Genomic DNA, 19,652 nt, shown 5'->3' with positions numbered 1-19,652 from the left:
GGAAAAAATAAAATAAATATTCCAATTAGTATTAATCTGGGAAGTCCAGCGGACATTCCGAATAGTCACTTCTTATTAAGGTTTTGTTTCTTCAAAAGTGGCAAATTGGCGATAATATAATCAAGGTTCGCATTACGAAGAAGAAAGTGGAGATCGAAGACAATGGCCGGAGATTAACATCTGTTCCCATTGTTTGTTAATTGCTGCCGGGTGCACACATCTGAACAGAGTGCTATCCAACTGAATATTTATTGGGATAACTCCGAAGTCACTGTCCCGGACATACCAACGCTTATTCTTTCTGCAGTAAATTTTTACTCGTTAGTAAGAAGAGTTAGTACTGCCATTGTGCCAAATTCTAAAACTGAGACCAGAAGTACAAGTTTTGGTCCCTTCAACAGCAATTTATTAGCTGTGTGTAACCTTGACGCTAAGGATGTTACCTTAACCTTTTGTCTGGCTAAGGATGTTACTTCTCGGGGAGGAAAAACCAAGGCCTGAGAGCTTCACCCAGGAGCCACTCTTCAGAATTAAGAGTCTGATTAAGCGGACGGGTTTAGAGAGTGAGCTTTAAAGTGAGGGGAGCCACAATAGATCCAAAGGGGTCGCGGTGGCGTAGGCCCTGAGGCCGCCCTAATTTAATTTAATCTAACCTTGGCGAGAGTAAATGCAATCAGAGTATTTGTTCCACAACTTTTATGTTCAACTAAAACTATAGTAATGTCCAATTTTGTAGGCAGTCTTTACGTCCAATTACCAGTGTCGAAGGATGGAGACGGCTAATGTAGTTTACTACACAGATGTTGGTAAATAAATGTCAGCCTCTAGTACCGCAATTCCCCTAGATGTGACGCAGTTAAAAACTACTCTAATACAACATTACCATCACTAAGCATATCAATTCATTAATAAAAATTGCGTGAAATTGAATAAATTTATACAACTATTTGTACTTAGTTGGCAAACCTATTCATCACTTTTCTCTTATGTTGAATAAGATCAAGGAAGAAGAGACTCTTGCTCATTCCAGGTAGCAGGCTGTAACTACAATCCAGAACTCTGTACCCGTTAGGTTTCAGGAACTGTAGATTATATCTGCTGTTACCACGATGCGAGGAGGTCATGTGAAAGTTCGTAACAGATTTGTTGACGCAAGGGATGTATTTGCGATGAGAACTCGCTATAGCAGCGCATTAACAGCAGCTACAGTAAGCAGTAAATAATATCTGGAGCTGTAGATCGACCTTGTTCGACCCTGGCGCGGTCAAACCAAGGGGGTCTTGACCTCCATACAAAGCATCCCTCTGCGTGAATGGTAACCATGGGAGCTATAGTAAACTAGTTCCTAAACAATAGCGGCTACCTCGCCATCCAGCAACGCCGCACTCTGCACCGCTCTTCACTCTTTAATAAAGGAATTATTATGTTTTAAGCAAACTAACTTAATTAGTTTACATTATAAGCTCCATTACCCTCGCCACTGAGCGTTCTGAGAAGAGTCAGCAGACGGTGGCGTTTCTAGCTTATCTCAGTTACAGCGAAAGTGCAATCCTTAACAACTTTGATTAACCCATCTATTTTTTTAATAAGTGCAGGACTTAATTTTATTTTATTGATTAAACTTAATTATTAATTTTATTAAGAAATAAAAAGGCTACTTCAAAGTTTCAGATAAAAATCGTTAGGAGTCATCTTAGAGAAAATCTTTAAAAAACGAAATATCTATTTAGAACGTATTATCTCATCAGGTTAATTGGTATTCGCAATGGTTAAACAAGGATTTTAAGTAACATTACAACAGTAATAAAGCTGCGGGCTGAAGGTAATATTAGAGAGCACCTAATGATCCACATTGTACCACATAATAGCTGTAGAATTAAGATGAACTGGTAATTAGAACACAAGAGCTAGCTCCTAATTGCAGGCCATCAGAGGAAATAAAGGCACGGGCTCAAGGTCGTACAGTTTACCTCCCATTAGCTGGGTTAATAGAAATAAAGAACTCATCTGGGGAGTCAATGATCAACATAGCAGTGACTTGTGGTCTAGTGACCCCCTGCTGGGATACATGCGAACTAGGTAATAGGGCTAGGTATGCAGTGCACAGGTAGATAGTTCTACCAAGACGCCTTGCAATGCAGAACTAAACAGACAGCCACTCTTCCAGAAATGAATGGTCAGCTTTTCTCATTTCTTGGGATTATTTCGAGTCAAAGTTTTGAAAAACGATTTTTTTCTAGGAACACAAGCTTTAGGTCCACAGAGTTCGCAAAACTCTTAAATGAATATCCACAATCTTATAACTATAATGTAGTTTACAATTTTGTTAAGAAGCTGTTAGTAAAACTAATACCCTAGCGGAATCTCTACCAACTTAGACATCGCGTAAATATTTGAATAAAAGCACTTCTTCAAGAAGAGGGTGGACATTTTCATTGAAGGGATATTTCTCTGTAATGAACGGTTCTATCCTCCACAATGGAGGATGAGTGTTGGTCTGCTGATTATGCAGTATGGCTTTGTAAATGGGAGGGAGATCCTGACTTCGAACAAATTGGGTTTTAAAGTGGTTTATGTGCGAACAAAATATCTCAAAAACTAACAATCTAAAACTAAGTAGGAAGCTGTTAGCGAGAACCCTCAACCGTAAGTGGTGGGAATTTACAATTATGTAAATTATGACAATAGAAAGTTATATGACGGTAACCTCAGTTTTGTTATTCTAGTAATTAGAAATCCATTTTAATGGAGATCGCACAAAAATGTATACACATGACAAGCAAGTAAAATTAAGAGCATCTCTTACTTGTCTAATAAAATATTCATTATTCACGTGATAAGTTCAACAGGTGTTTTGCACACGTGAAACTAGATTCTACAAAATGTTTACTTCACACAACGGTAATAGAAAGTTCTGTTTATGATCTAATTCTACTGCGTGTATCACAAACATTATTTCAATTTTTGTGTTTCTTTTTTAACTAAATTACTACGTCATTTCCTAGCATTATATAACTTAATTTAGATTAATTTCCGTTCCCGAAAAATGCAAATTCTTTTTCAGAGATCCACTCTTATGTTCCCAGAGATATGCGCGTCATTAAATCTTTCTTTTATCTCGATAGTTTTTTTTATTAATCAATGATTGTTTGATTAATTCAATGCAAATTATACGCCTAATTATTTTTTTGGTTATTTACATCTATTAATAGAACTCTTATCAATTCTAATCTTTCTTATCAAATTATGAACAAAAGTCTACGCGCATAATCTCACGTTATTTTTAAACTTCTGAAAACGCAGGATTTTCGCCAAATTTTGAATTATCACTAAATGTTAAATGGTCTACGTCATTTCAGTTTCACATAATAAAACTACTTTTCTTTTCAAGGAACAGCGCCAATGAACTATCCAGATACCTAAAATTACAGTTGGCGGGCTTGTTGAGATCTATTTGAACGATAAACTTTCAAGCTGCTGCGAGATTTCGTTTCCCTCTTAGTGTAGACACGCACAAAAACCATTCCCCACGTTCTGAAACTACTGTTTCGAACGCAGAGAGCTTTAAAACGAGTGCTTTCGCTGAAATCGCGATACAGGAATGTGATGTTATAGTCATACATATTAAGAGATCTTAAGAAAAATAGTTGAAGTGGTACACAGGAAAATCGAGATGATGCGAAGAATATTTTAGGAAATTCGCGGTTTTTACTTGGAGTTTTCCCCGTTATCATTAATCTTAAGTGATGGACCACATACTTCCTTAAATTTATTCGAAAATGATTCTTCCAATTTTTTTTCAAAATCTCATATTTACATTGCGTCCAAGTTGATCTACAACTTTCATCTGAAGTGGGAAGATTTGCTCTGGGGACAGAAAGTCGTAGACCTCCTTCTTAAGTGTCCTTCCAGGGAAATGTAAGGGTTTACAGATGTAAATAATTAGTTAAAATGAAATATTTGTTGAAATTTGGAGTTGGAAGAAAATTAATTTTGTTTTTTGAAAATTATCGTGGAGTACCACATCTTTTTTTGGACTTGGTATCTTAAAATAGGATTTTCAGCTAGAAACTCGAAAATGTAACACGATCGCAATACTCCCTGTTTATCAGTTTGGAAACAGGAAGTAGAATTTTTAAATCTGAAAAAGTTTTCAGAGTCGTGTGAGTGTTAATCCTGAGTTTCCTCTTACTTCCACTCACTGAAAGAGGTAAAAAGGAAAAAAAATGGCTTTTAACCAAATTACATTTCTTCTCAATATGAAGTTATTAAATTTGTTTGAAAGTTATTGCAAGATAACTCTTCACTGATTTAATTTATGCATTACAGATAATTCATTTTGCACTTTCAGCCTTCTAAGAATGCAACAAGATAAAAAGTGCTATGTATTAATAAAGAGATCTAGAAAAAGACGTAGAATTGCTTTCTTTCTATTCATATTTATTAAACATCATTCTGATACTATCTCTCAAAACAAAAGATACATTTATAAAATGGAGTAAAATAACATCAAGTGTAAAGATATCTAGAAGCAGAATTAGTTAATTTAGATAAGATTTTTCAGGTATTTACTTTGTTGAGACTAATGATTACCGCTTAACTTTTACGAAAAGAACTTTGTTTACTCTAAATTAATTCATCTAAACAAATTTCTATTAACATTTTAAAAAAAACTACGTGACTAAAGGGTAAATAATAAACTACAATATTTTATAAATTACTATAAATTCAAAATAAAATTAGTTTTCTACATTACCGCTACAAAGAAATTATTATTTGTATAAACAAACAAATATATCCATGCGAAAAGTTCTTCTTTGTTTTAAATTTTGAAAGAAAAAAAATGTGTACTTACTATTCCAATAATCTTCTACTAGGCAAAATTCGCTGGAGATAAATCTCTCAGGATTTCGGTAGATAGAATGTGCCATCGGTGTTTACAATTCCTTTTCATAACATTATTTATACGTTTATTTATAGATAGATCCATTTTATAGGTAGTGGTGTTATTGAATTAATTATTATAACACTTGAATAAGCCAAATTATCAAGAAAATAGTAAAAATAAATATGAAAAATGGGGAAAAAAAAATTAATAAAACAGAACACAAGGCTTTCACACACCGACCTAACCCACAAAAATACTCCTACAACACTGACTGCGACTGGTGTAGAAATAGTAGTAGGGGGAGCCGCTCTGAAATAAGACGGTTTTACTGGCGCACTCTAATGCGTTATATTCTAACTAAAATTATAAAGTGTGCAGCCATATTTAAAACTTCGATAGATGAGATCAAACATAAGTTTGCCTCCAAGTTACAATTCATGATTGATTGCTAAAACATTATCAGTCTGTTTGTGCCCCTAAATTCTTTCAGAAGAAGGAACCTTATAGAAATTTATTAATCTCTATGTTTGCAATTTGAAGAAATGTGTAAAACATCTTTCCGGCAAAATCACGAAATAAGTGAAAAGTTCAATCAGCAAAAACTTCAGGTTAAGAATTTTAGTAAAGATTACAATCAACACAATACTATAGTATTGTAACTAATATTATCTAGGAAGTTCGGGTAGCTTGAGGTCGTTAAGAGACAACGGTCCTCTCATGTAGCCATCGAAGCCAGTCGATTTGCAAGAATCTACGAGTTTACTTGATTAATTTTTTCAAACATATCATTTGCAATAAAATGATCATTAATATAAATACTTTACACAAAAATAAAGGGTTTTTTATTAAAGTAAGTGTGATGTCACAAATTCATTGCTTTTGCATTTTTTATGACTAAAGATCAAACCAAAGCGGTACTACTAACATATATCTACTAAAACTTTGTTTACATTCAAGGCTAACTCTCTGGCGCTTATCTGAACAATTTCAGAAACTTCTAAAAGCCACACAGGACAGTCGCATAGCCAAAAGACTAATAATGCATATTTGGTACTTTCTACAATTCTAATTCCCAACCCAAATTCAAATATGGAATTTAGTTCTACATTTAATTCTTATAAAAAGTAGAGTTGTGATATAACTCTTACTCTGAAATGTCTCTTTTAAAGGTAAGCCTATTTAAGTTACTCATCTACATGATTGTATGCAATCAGACGAATGAAAACTAAAACATCGATTCATTTGATTGATTCATGAATTTTCGTTGGGCGAATTTAGTAACGAACTTACTAATCTACTCTGGCAGACTGCCTCCACTGTCCCGAAAATAAGAAAGTCCTTATTGTGGCTAACAATCCTCGTCAGGATCTCCAATCCCTTCCACACTTGACGTGAGCACAATCCAAATAGCCAGTAAGTCGCAAGTTTGCCCTTAAAGATGACTCATCCCTCTTCTAGGTTACTGCAGCCAAAACAAAATCGTATCTGTTCTGCATTTCCAAACAATTTTTGTTTTTCTTAATTGCCTAACCATTTATGCAAATTTCCTTGTTTAAAAGGATATTTAGGAAGAAAGAACATGGCAATCGATTTCATGTTCCTCGCAAAAAAAAAAAAAATATGGGTAACAATGAATGAAAACAAAATTAACATTCAAATAATGCAAAACTAATAACTTTTTCTGTCGTTCTTTAATTCTTTTCCAATCTACAACATCAAAAAAGGTGATTATTTATAATAGTAAATATTTATAATTATATCATATATATATATATATATATTTTATCTTTATATTTATTTTTTAAAGCTGTTCTTAACTCTTTTTTTTTTACTGTTATAACAACTTTTTCGCTTATATATATATATATTTCTTATTTAAATTTAAATTTGTTAAATGTGTACATACATTTATACGTTTCAAAAATAATGAAATAGTTTTAAAAATGAAATAAATGTCTACATCGACTTATGTTTGTGAATTATAATTATTTACTCTATTATGTGTGTACTTTATTTACTTTCCCATACAATAGAAGGCCAATTCAAACTTCATATGTTCTGTGGACGCCAAGTACACATTCTTCGTTTTTGTTTTTAAATTTAATTCTTAAATTATTTATTTGTTTTAAGCAGGACAAGGCTCATGCTATGTTATTATATTTTTTTTTTGAAAATTCAAGTGTTAAAAACTTTAATCTAATCTTCGTGTGAAAGTAAGAATTTCTTATTTTTTACTTTTGATTTTCTTTTAAAGTTTTTATTCTTATACATCCTTGAGAGTTATTTTTACGGAGACTAATCTTGAGATCCTTTGCATTCCAGATAGATAGTAAATGTGAACAATACCTAATCCTAGCGACTTATAGCTGTCAATACACGATGTTATTCATACTTTTTTCAAGCATAAGTAAAGTCAAACTTGAAAAATCCAGATTCACTTAAATGAGATATGTGATCCACTTAAGGAAAATTTGAGGAGTCAAGGAGAATGATAAAATTATAATTCTGAACTGGCAATACTATATTCAAAACATCCCACAGGAAGATGTGGACTAGGTAACTTCACTTGGCGTCTAGGTAACCCTGCCTAACAAAACAAACAATGACATTACCCCCGACATTCATATCCTAAGTCTGCAAAAAAAAAAGAGATGATGAAATCTATCTCTCATTATCTCATACAGTCACATTTAAACTCGGCACTCTTTTTCAACCAAACTGCACACACACACACACACACACACAATGAACATAGGGAACTATTATATCCTTACCAATAAACACTCTACAATCAATCTCCATTCGTAATATCTATATAAATACAGTCCTTAAAACATTTCTCATATCTATACAATCATGTTAAATATGATGATTCATAAAGACCCCAAAAAAATATGAAAAACACCCAGACAGAGAAACATTGAGCAGTATTTAATAACACATGTAATATTAGAAATTAATTACCAACAAATAAGTCCCTTGCACCTGCTTTTAACAAATACCTATACTTTAAAAGTAAAATTCATTTTCTATTTTCTAAATTTTCGTTTTTATAAATAGTCCAAATGAGTGTGAATCAGCCTTTAAATAAGAATCTAATGATTCTTTTCTTTTAAATTACCTTTTTGTCCATAAATGGGATTATTATTTATAAAAATCATTTACTAATATACCATTTAAAAAAAATAAGAACACTGAAATTAATTATAAAACATATTAATGGATTTAGATTTATTACTATATAACTACATATAAAGAAAAATATAACAATTTTATTATTTTTAGCATACCTTAAAAAGATGAAGAAAATTTGATTCCCAAAATCAAAAAAATTAAAATAAGGAGAAAATAAAAACAAGGAATGCAATACAAACTCCTAAAATAAAAGAAAAAAAAGTTATTATGGTACTAAAATCAATTTTTTTTAAAAAATCATGGCATTACTTCATTAACAGAGAAATTACCATGCATAAAATTATTTACAAAAATTATGTTTTGCTTTTATAAAACGTTTTGTTGATAAATCATTAAAAACAAAAATAAAATAGATTTTTCGTTAAGTTCTATCATCTTATGGAATAAAGTAAATTTGTCAATAAATTCATAAATATAAGCATTTTTTGTTTTCTTCTTTAATGGATCCTACAAATTCTGGATAAAGTTTCTATTTATTTGCAATCACACTTTTATGTATATATATTTATATTTATTATTTATATATTTAAATTTTAAATAATGATGGTATTATTGAATTACATAACCATAAATTATTTTTTACTATCTATAAGTATTTAATTTTTAAAAAGTAAGATATAACAATGTTTAAAACAATCGATTAATTAAATAAAAAGTTTTATAAATTCAATTTTTCTTTTTATCTGGTTATCTAAAGTAAATATGGACTTTTAAAACAAATATAAGACGGAAAAACTATTTTTAAAAAAATTAATTAAAAGGTTTTTTTTTTAAGTTAAAAAAGAAGTTCAAATAAGAAGATTAAGTTTAAATAAGAAGATACATCTAAAAAAGCGCTTTTTCGTTCTATTTTTTTTTTAAATGGTGGACCCTGTTATACATATTATACTCGTAGTTTAATATTTTAAGAATAATACTTTTTAAAGGTAAATAATGAAAACTCTTCAGGAAAATTGAGTAAAATGAAAAGATTTTTTTCCTCTACAATGTTGCTTTATCCAAAAGAACTTTTTTTTTCTTTTTTTTTTGTGATCAGTTTGTGACATAATCTTGTTTACTTTACGTTAACATGAAAATATGAAAAATTAGTACAACCTTACTATAAACAATAAAGAAAACATGGAATAGGTTAAACATTTAAAATATCTAGAATTTAATAATCTTACGGGTAAGCTAGCAACTGGAATATGTAGTAAAGTAGGCTATAAGAAAAAGCACTACGCTATGGAGCATTATCCAGGGAAGTCATGAACGATCGTTACATATGTTAGTGGGCACTGGGCAAGGAAAGATCTTTAAATTTAAGAAGAGAGACACTATAACCATGGAAAATTAGATCTTATTGAACGAATTATTGAACACAGAATAATGGAATAGTTAAGAGAGGAACAGAAACTCAGGAAATTAGCAGTGAGATGCATTGAAGTGACAGAAAGCGACCCTAAGTGTCAGCAAAGAAGTAGAAAGATGATTAGCCGAAGTGATGGTTGCACATTGGAAGATGTTCTTGCTAAAAGATCAAACTGTGGTACCTTTAGAGAGGCTGCTTAATTGTTATTGAACACTATGTTGAATTAGAATTGCCAATAAATATCATTAAATCCAAATAGTTGTTCAAATCGACTAATCTGTATGCCCTGAATGAACTGAAGAAAAATAGGGCTACCGGTGGGAGTTTGCTTTCCTTCCCTTTATGGATGTTAAAAGCCATTTCCAAGCTCCCTAAGGATAACCCAACTTAACAACACTTATCGCTGACGTTACATAACCACTCAACATTAAAACGGCATTTATGAGGACTTGTGCCATTAGCTGGAATGAAGGAACTTAATCTTACCTCTTACCCTGATGTTGAAAGGTGGGCGAAGGGTAACTAAAGAAGGCACTGGAGACAAGGAATCATTAGCAGCAGACAGAGTAGTCATCTCGGGTAGTTAGCCTCCTCAAAGGAGCTTAGAGAGTTTTGGTCTTGGTTACCAGTTACCAAGTCCTAACAAGTGCACTAATCTAGCCAGGGACTGCCTGGACATCGTGCTAAGAACGGTTGCCAAACCTAGGTACTTCTTGTGACAATCACATTTTTTGTTTTTATCCTTCCATTTTATGGCAAAACATGGGCTGATCTAAAAACTTAGGTTAAAATTACTTCTGTATGAAAGGCGTTGTCGAAATAATATTTATTTTAATTTCGTGAATTGCTTCCAATACCTTATTTTCCTTCAGAGACGAGATATTTATGATAAAGCAACAGTAAAATATTCAACTAGATTATTGTTGTTTGTTAACTAACTAACTGCTATAGGTACCGTAGATTTTTCACTTTAAATTAATATTTTATTGAAATAATATAATTTATTTCCTCTTAATTACATCATACAATTATGTTAAATACGTATATATAATTATTAATGTTTTCTCTTTTCAATTTTGTTAAACTCTTATTTTTTGAATTTATAAATTTCAAACCAAAATTCGCGCATAAGAAAAATACCCATGCCATATAAAAAATGGTTAATACCTGTTCTCACAATGGTTTCTTTGAATAAAATCTCTTACCAAAGAAATTAAACTTTTTTAACATTTTTATTGGCAATGAGAAGAGGAACTAACCAAATTGTTTGTTATTATACAGATGGAATAAGAATATTATTTGTAAATATATATATGTATATTTCTATTAATTTAATATTTTCGTTATTATTCGTTATTAACCTCAGCGCACAAAATTTGTTAAAATATATGCAATTTTGTTTTGTTTTAATTAATATACATATATATAAAAATCTATTATTAACAATATAATTTCTTTTTAATTACATTCTATTTAATTCTATTAAAAATGAATTGTAATAAATCTTATTTCTTTTTTTTAAATTCTTTTTTTATTTTAATTATTTTTAATGTTATTATCTACAAGTTCTTAGGTCTTGAAAATAACGAAGATCTGCTTAAGGACCTGGGTTTTCACTAAGTACTAAGGACGATTATAGTAGATTACAAAAATGAATTCTTAAGGAAGAAACACTAGAAATTTAATTTAAGAATTTAAATGTTTAAAAAACTTGTTTGGATTAAATAACATGAAATATTGTATTTAAAAAAAATCAAACATCTAGCTATTTCTCGTTGGTTTTTGGTTTAGAACATCTTACTTTTTAGGCTGCAGTAAATCCGAAACTTGGCTGAACTATTTTTAAAAAATTAAAACCCGTTAACCAAAACGTTGAGTGCATAAAAAGCTTGTAGTTCTTGAAAGCCTCCTTATTCTTTGAATTGCTGTGTATGATGCTTTTGGTTTTCATAAGCGAGAGGGATACAAGACTTGAAGATCAACCAAGAACTAAGGAACTACTCGAACGTGTGAAGCAGAATTCGTATACGAACTGCTTAGTACACTATCTAGCAAATTACAGGCTACCACCATTGTGAGTCGCTGTTTCTAACTGCTGCATTCCAGAATTTAAGATCAACTTCAGCTCCTTACGAATTGTCGCAGTCAAAAACGGTGAGAACAATATGTGCAAAACCAATGATAAAATGACCTGGTTTGGAAACCATAAATTTATTTGACAACCTAACCAAAAATAAACCTCGCTAGCCATGTGTTGCCAAAGAAATACCTTGCTTGTGTTCTGGGTACTTAGCAGGTTTAATGAAGTGCTTTATTGTCCAGTGAGAATTTATCCAGAAAAGCATCATTTACAGTAACGCCCTGAAACAAGAACTCTTACTGTAATATGATGAACTTCGCCTAAACCGCTGGAGGGGAAGTTTTCGTTGTAACTTCGGAACTGAGTGAAGAGTGGTTATTTGTTGGGCCTTCAAAGTTTGGTTAATGGAAATGTATCTGGAATCTGCGGTTATTTCGGCTGATACCAGTGGAGATTCAGAGGGGCAAAAACTTGGAGGATGTCCATCACTAGGGTGGCCTTTGACAGATGCCAAGAATGGTTTACGCAATAAGGGAAAGCCACGAGAAAAGAAAGCGTGGACCAAGCCTCGTGCACTAAGATTCCAAGTTTTATGCAGTTTTGTTTTCATAACAACTGTTTAAGGAAACTAAAGTTGAATTATAAGTGGTTAACAGATTTTACTCAAAATCAAATCCTTTTATTACATTACTAATTCTATTCGAATTTGGATTTTATTTTAGTGTAACATTAAATATTTTAACTAATTGGGATATTTCTATTTTATTTTGTACTTTAAAGTTTCACATTATTATACAAAAATTTGGGAAAAAATCTTGCCACATATGCACGCACACATATATACACAAAACAGTATCTTAAGCTATCATACATTATTTTCCAAGACACTTTACATATTAAATTTTAATTTTAACTTTTCTCTTGCATAAATACAGGATTGTTGTAATTAATGTTTTTTCTTTTATCCAGAAATAATTACAGTAATAATATATGTGTTTTTTTTTACAAAAAAAAACTAAAATCAGAGCAAAATGTGCATGACTTCTAATAAAAATTGTTTTAAATTTGACGAAAATTTAATATTTACAGATTAAACATCGTGAAAAACTGTGTTTTATTTTTCACAGCAATGAAAAATTTATCGAAGAGTGGACTGTTTTTTTTAAAAAGGTATTGTCTCGATTAAAAAATTTGATTCATATTTGGGTTGCCCAAAAAAGTTATTGCGGATTTTGGATTTATGAAATCTTGTTCCAATTTGAACACAAGTTCAGAAGTAAATGAAGTTATACACCCACAGTAAAGACTTTCTTATACCTTCTATTTCTTCTAATGTTCCGAAAGTTCACATCAAAGTTGTAAGCCACTCCAACTTCTTGCACATGAAGGCTATCCTTTTGGCAGCCACAGAAGTCTTTAGGTGATAGGGCGCCCCTAGAATGACGAGTTAAATTTTTTATCTTACCTAATTCCCTGTTTTCGGTCAAAAAGTTCCGAGTTTCAATTCTAATTGTAATGCTTTCTGGAATTTAAGCAAACTGATACTTAATAAGGAGAGTAATTAAGAGATTAAGCTATGGGAAACGAGATTTAGTTCTTAAAGGATATGTTATCTGTGTTTGCCGGTGATTAAGAATGTCACTGAAAATGAAAATTTAACAAATATTTTAATGACATCCCACTTTTTCACAGTCTCAAGTTGCAAGGGGGGGGGGGAAACAATAAAAATTAAAAGCTACATTTAGATTTCCATCATATTTGGTCTTTCTTTAGGGCGACTTGTGGAGGGGAGGGGGGGGGGTGTAAAGCACAAAAGGAAAGGGGGAAACATGTTTGAAGTGTTTTGGTTAGAAAAGTTCAAAATGTTACATTGACAGGACATCCATTCAGAGGTATCACTGAGCGAAAGTTCACAATAATAGGTGGAAAGTCATCTTGGCTCACAATACCCAGATGAATAACCACGCGACACTACTGCATATGAAGAACAAGCTAACTTTGTTATGAACGGGTGTGCTTGATTTTATTCTGTTCTTTTTCTGTTGTAAAGATGTTTGTAGCATATAATTTATATTTTTTAACTAGAATTCCAAATTAAGACTTTGGAATACTAATTAATATAAAATAGCAATAACTTTCCTGGGATAACCTAAATAAATTTTAAAAAATTAAAAGATTTGAGAAAATAATAAACAAAAAAGGCGTGTGCAGACATTTACAATATATCTATATTTGTAAAATATGTATATAATTTCCAAATTTGGGTTAAAAATATTCTTTTTTTTTGGATAATTTCTTGATTTTTTTTTCTTTTGTTAATAAAATATATTATATAATAAAGATTTTTTTAAATTTTTATTAAAAGATTATTATGTACGACTTACTAATTATACTATATAATAGGCCTATATAAAAGAAAAATAGAAAATAAAAATTAGATAAATTTTAGTTTCAAATAAGTTTTCCCAATTTTAATAATTACAGAATAAATTTTTTATTTATTTGAACAGTTCTTTAAATTTCTATAAATTCTTGTTGACGTTATGTCGTTAAATAATTTAATATAGTTCTCTTTAAAACTTTTTTTTTTTTGTATACATCTACAATATATTTTGTTTCCTTTTTTACACACATATTCTCCTTGTTGTACAGAAATAAGGGCAACTTTTGCTTTTAGGTGAAATTTAAAAAAAAAAAAAAAAAAAAAAAAATGAGAATTAGGTTTAAGGCAATTATTATAATTTTTTTTTCCTGCCATCAAATTTCTAATAATCTTTTTTTCATTTTCTTTAAAGTCATTCCAAATAAATGCAGAGAAACAAATCTAATATCACATTATTTTCAAATAATAATAATAATAAATGAAAATAAAATTTAAAATTGGAAAAAACCTAAGATGATCACAGATGAAACGCTAACAATAATCAATTTGTTGTTTATTTGGTAATATAATAAAATTTGCTTTCTTATTGGGGAACCTTAATTAATTCTAATTATTATTACTTTTTTTTTTTTACAAAAATAATAATAATAATAAATAACAGCCATTTTCTACTATTATTATTAATATTATTATTACAGTCATTAAACACAGACATTATACTATTATTAAAAAGGTGGGTCTTAATTCTCTAGATACAAATTGGGTCAAAACAAACAAAAAAAAAATAAAGAGACGAGATCAAAGATAAAATTGGACAAATTTATGGAACTTATACTTAAAATACTATTTAGATAGATTGCATTTAATTTAAACTATTTAAACTAATAGTTAATTCCATGTTGGAAGTATTTTTATTTTTTTAAATTGAAAATATAAGTATGTGTGAGAAAGTAATTTTGTAATTAGATTCACAAAGTTTTCCATCTTCAATGGTTACTTAGTAATGACTTTCACCATTATGACTTCTATGCTTAAATCTTTAGGCAGAATTAATTAAAATTTGTAATATAAATTTCATTTTATTATTTTTCTTAACAGATCATTTTTTTTTTTTTTTGACGGTTCAAGTTTAAGTAGCGACAAAAATAAATTTTTTTTAGGATTTTTTTTTATATCCTTTTTTTAGGAAAAACTGTGCTTTGGCGCATAATTTCTTTACTGGTTAGAATAACAAAAAAAATGCTATCTAGTATTCTCTTTGCAAGGACAGCACAATTAGGGTTATCAGTTTATTAAGAATCTCTCAACTGAAGACTTCATAATTTTAATTGATAAAAAAAAGCTGTTCGTTTTTTTTTTTTTTTTCAACAATAGTGTTTGATAAATAATAATTATAAAAAATTATAGCTGACATTGAAGGCTTTATTAAGAAGGCTGTGGCGAGCGAAATGAGTTAGATTTAGGAGAAAGTTGTTTTCTCTTAGAATGGTTATATCATTAAACACACAATCTAATTTTAGCTAATAAAAAACTAACGGTGGCTGTGATGGAACTTACTCAACAGGGGCTTCTTTGGAGTTAAAATTACTGTATAAGTTTTTACAACTGTCAATCTTGATGCCAAGCTGGAAAATTTACACAAAGGTATTCAAAGCTCTAAAGAAGTTTCTGATGAAGGCCACCGTGGTATCCGAAACGTCCAGCAACAGATACTTTTTCTGGCCATCCAAACAACAGGAAGATTGCTCAAGGCCAGTCTCAATATGTGTCAAAAGCAACAGTTTTTCCAATCGCGCCTCATCAAACACGTCACTGCCTAAAGATTTTCAACCAGTGACCCACTATTTTCCACCTGAGGTAATGACCATTTGATTCAATATAATGGTTTTTTTCTTCTTCTTTTTATTGCAGATTTGCGTCACAAGGGTCATGCAACGGAAAACTTCACATCACAATTTTTTTTATCAGACAAATATTTATTCACTAACTATTTATAAGCAATTTGTTCCATAAAAATTTTTCTTAAATTTAAAATCAATTTAAATTACAATATTACAAAGAACTGCCCCCATTTTGTTTGATCTTTTATATTAAAATTTCTTTGAACTTTTTTATTTCATTTTACAAAATACAAAATTTAAAATGTACTATCACAAGAAAACTGAAATCTTACGATAATAATTAAATATTCTTTAGAATGGCTTTAATTCATTATTTTGTTAAGCGAATCTCAGTGAAGAAAATTTTTAGATGTCAAAATAGAGATTAAACCAGAAAATGGATTAGTTTATTCAAAATTTTATGGTTTTCCGTCATTTGGTCGCAGAATGCGTTTTTTTGCATATTTCATTAAATAATTTGAATTCAACTGTTTTATAAAGCTTGATATTCGATGAGAAAATGCCTTAAGCTGGTGAAGCCAGGTACTACAGCTTTCTTACCAAACTATCCCCACTTGATTATCTCTGGAGTTTATTCCAGGTATTTTCTATTTATCTTGTCAGTCTTTCAGCACAGAAAGAAATCTTACCTATTTCTGGAATAGGTGGAAACAATGGCAGAATGTCCTTTCTGAATTCTCTGATAATCTTAACACAATCTAAAAGCTTTAGAAGCAAATGGCGCCATATTGAATGTTGCGTAGTGGGGAAAACAGAGGCGTACGAAGAACGTGAGTTGCGACTTTCACATAGAAAAAAAGTCTGTTACTCCTGCGTAATAACTGTTAGTGCAGATTCTCAGGAGAGGCACTGCCGGAGCAGAGAATATCCAGGATCTTCGAAGCCTTCTAAGGAAACATTTACTAAGAGTGGAATCAATCACATAGTTGCAAATGTATCAAAGTATGTAGAAAACTCTATTTCATCTCTAATTCTGTGGCCACTGATTTGGCATTTTTGAAAGATACGTGGGGAGATGAAGCCCTGATGTGTGGGTAATGCTTGTAGCCCTGATTTCTAGAGATTAACACAGAACCCATCTTGAAGATGAACCCAAAAGTTTGCGGGATCTATCAGCAAAATTAGAAGACAAACACACCAAACTGAGACGGAAGAATCCTACCAAATCATCCAGCTCCCTGGGGATCGAATCACCTATTTTCAAATTTTATGGATAATATATTTTAAATCATTAACATTTCTCTTAAACACATTTTTCTACATTTTTTTTTTTTCTTTAAGAAATTGAAAATATTACCGGAACACAGTCCGCAATTACCGAAACACAGTCCGCAATTACCGGAACACAGTCCGCAATAGTTTTCCTTAATATTTCAAAAGCCAGGATTGTTTTGAACAACACTTCGCAGCTTTTTCTATTTTTATTCTCAAATTGTTCATGCCCTTTTTTAAAAAATAAATATTTACAATTTTATACAGAAAAATTGACTTTTTTATAATTTTTATTTTCTATCTGCAGATTTACCCTATAATTTTTGACTATATATATTTTTAAATATACATAAAATGTGTAATATATTTTTATCTATATTTACAATAAAATTTGTATATATTTTTGTTAAAATTTTTTTTACTATTATTTATCTTTTATAATCATCCTTATATATTTGTTTATATACATATTCCTGATCAAGAAGGAGAATACATTCTTTTATTCAAAAAATATATTTATAAAGAATTACACATGTTGATTTTCTTAATAAATAATTTGATGGAGGCATTTTTTATTAAACATAAGTGTGAATTCAGGAAGTCAATATTTTTGAGGATGTTTTAAAATTTTGAAAAAAGAGACCAAAACTAGCTGAACCAAAGGGTCCTTTTCCTCTGACAGCCTGCTTCCTTTTTTTGATCATCGATCGAGCCTCCTTCGATTTGCACCTCCTTGGGGTGAAATTGAATACAACGAAAAAAAAAAAAATTAAGAAGAATTGTGGATCTGAAGTACCGGCCTAATCACCCGTTTCTGGATTAAAAATGATTCAAAGGAAAACCAGTGACCAGTAGCCTTTTGGGGCCACCATGAGTGAGGTACTGTGGAAAGATGATGGAATAGCGACTTTAAATTTATAAGTAATGAAAAAGCTGCTCCAGTCTGTGATTCGGTGTATCTTCGACGGGTTGTCATTACTAACGACGTTAACTTAGAAAAAGATTAAGAAGGCTAAGACGAACTATACAACTTTATTTGGTAAGCAGGAGTTTGATCCTTGGAGCTTAGCTCTAAGAACTCTTGGGAGTTGTATTCAACTTCATCCCTGGAGATGACTGGGGCTCGATGACCAACTGGCCATGCAATCCAGTCAGTTCTCTCGTGATTTCCAGCCCTATCAGCATTACATTTTCTCTCTACCCAAATTAATCCAGTTCCCCGGCCACAAAATGTTTTGAGAAATATTTTGCTAAGAGCTATTCAGAGAGCCAGATCAATTAAAAGATTATAATTAGAAAAATATAAAGACCAAAAAGAAAATTAAAAACATAACGCATATATATTTTACTGCAATATTAGAGTACACCACCATATTGACCAGTCACAACTGAAGAGAGAATAACAAATAATAATAAGCAAGAAAGCAATTATTATATTTATATACTGGAGAGTAATTAGAAGAACATTAGTTTAAAAAAAGAATAATTATTGGTGGAAACAAAATTTAATTATTTCACACTTTCAAAGCAGATTTCTGTGTAGTCGCTGAATCATACCTGTGATGATTGTGATGGTGATGATGTGCAGCAGTGGATGATGTCCACCTAGTTCGCAGATTGTTGTTATGATGGTATTGTTGTTGCGGTGCGGTTGTCACCGTTCCAACTACACTACTATTGTTATGATGCGTGGTTATTGTTGTGGAAGCCGTTGTTGTAGTTGTGGCTGTTGAAGATGTGGTAGTATTGCTGTTGTTATGATGTGTACCCATCCAGGGTGGACTGATCAAACTGTACCACGGTTGTTGTTGCTGATGGTGGTGATGGTGATGATGGTACTGGTAATAACCACGACGGCCTCGGTTGTTACCATTACCGGCCTTCATTGTATCTCCACGACTGCTTCTCAAACGCACTAGACCTCCAAATCCGGATTTCTCTCTCACAGTCACCTGTAATACAACATTATCATGAATATATTAGTAAACATTAACGTACCTTAACTCAATACCGGATGTGACGATGGTAAACATTTTAATAAGTATGGAAGAATTCAGCAACTTTCAAGTCGCGTCATGAACTTATTTCTTCCGCTAAAAATTAGATTTAAATTAATTATATTAAATTAAGTTACATTTAACATTTATCTGACACGATATTGCTAATTTAGAGTTTCCATTCACTTACTCTAACCAAAACAGCACAGAAACCTAACCTAAGGAATTGCTGGCGTGTACATACGAAATCTTATTACAATTTGAGCAATTTTGCGTTAACTGAATGGTTACTCGTGACGTTACGTCACTCGCCAGTGGGAAAAACAACATTTTTCTTTAAACCCTTCAACAAATAATGCGTTTTTTTTGTTACTATTTAAACAATTTTAAATTTTGAACCGATGTTTATCAGGACTCTGTTACAATGTAAATAGTAATTAAAATATATATGATCAAACACTTATCCTCCCTAATTGTTTTTTTTCTAAAAGATATATTTTATTTATTCATTTTATACAAAACTATAAGCCAGCTCCACTTTTAATAACCAATTTATTCAAATAGATAATATATAAATGAGGGCAATGTTGTTTTCGCTCTGCTGTTCAGACGTGGTATATTAAATTATAAACTAACCACGAGGAA

At 31.0% G+C, this 19,652-nt stretch overlaps 2 protein-coding genes across 4 annotated transcripts in view; both read right to left on the bottom strand.

Annotated features, from left to right (window-relative positions):
• The window catches only part of LOC141456435 (uncharacterized), a 72,268-nt gene extending 67,088 nt beyond the window's left edge, over positions 1-5,180 (bottom strand). For both annotated transcript variants that reach the window (XM_074132429.1, XM_074132430.1), the window contains exon 1: positions 4,856-5,180. The gene's annotated coding sequence lies outside the window, so the exon portion shown is untranslated. The remainder of the gene's footprint in view (positions 1-4,855) is intronic.
• Positions 5,181-6,897: 1,717 nt separating this feature from the next.
• LOC141456449 (uncharacterized) overlaps positions 6,898-19,652 on the bottom strand; it is a 34,811-nt gene continuing 22,056 nt past the window's right edge. For both annotated transcript variants that reach the window (XM_074132474.1, XM_074132473.1), the window contains exon 4: positions 6,898-18,962. In XM_074132474.1, coding sequence (XP_073988575.1) covers positions 18,525-18,962 — 438 coding nt within the window. In that variant the 3' untranslated portion in view covers positions 6,898-18,524. The remainder of the gene's footprint in view (positions 18,963-19,652) is intronic.

This window comes from Rhodnius prolixus, unplaced genomic scaffold (genome assembly GCF_049639745.1).
Source record: "Rhodnius prolixus isolate KJV_2025 unplaced genomic scaffold, Rpr scaffold_4, whole genome shotgun sequence".
Classification (NCBI taxonomy): domain Eukaryota; kingdom Metazoa; phylum Arthropoda; class Insecta; order Hemiptera; family Reduviidae; genus Rhodnius; species Rhodnius prolixus.
The sequence above is the reverse complement of the archived record's forward strand: the minus strand, read 5'-3'. Positions and strand labels throughout refer to the sequence as shown.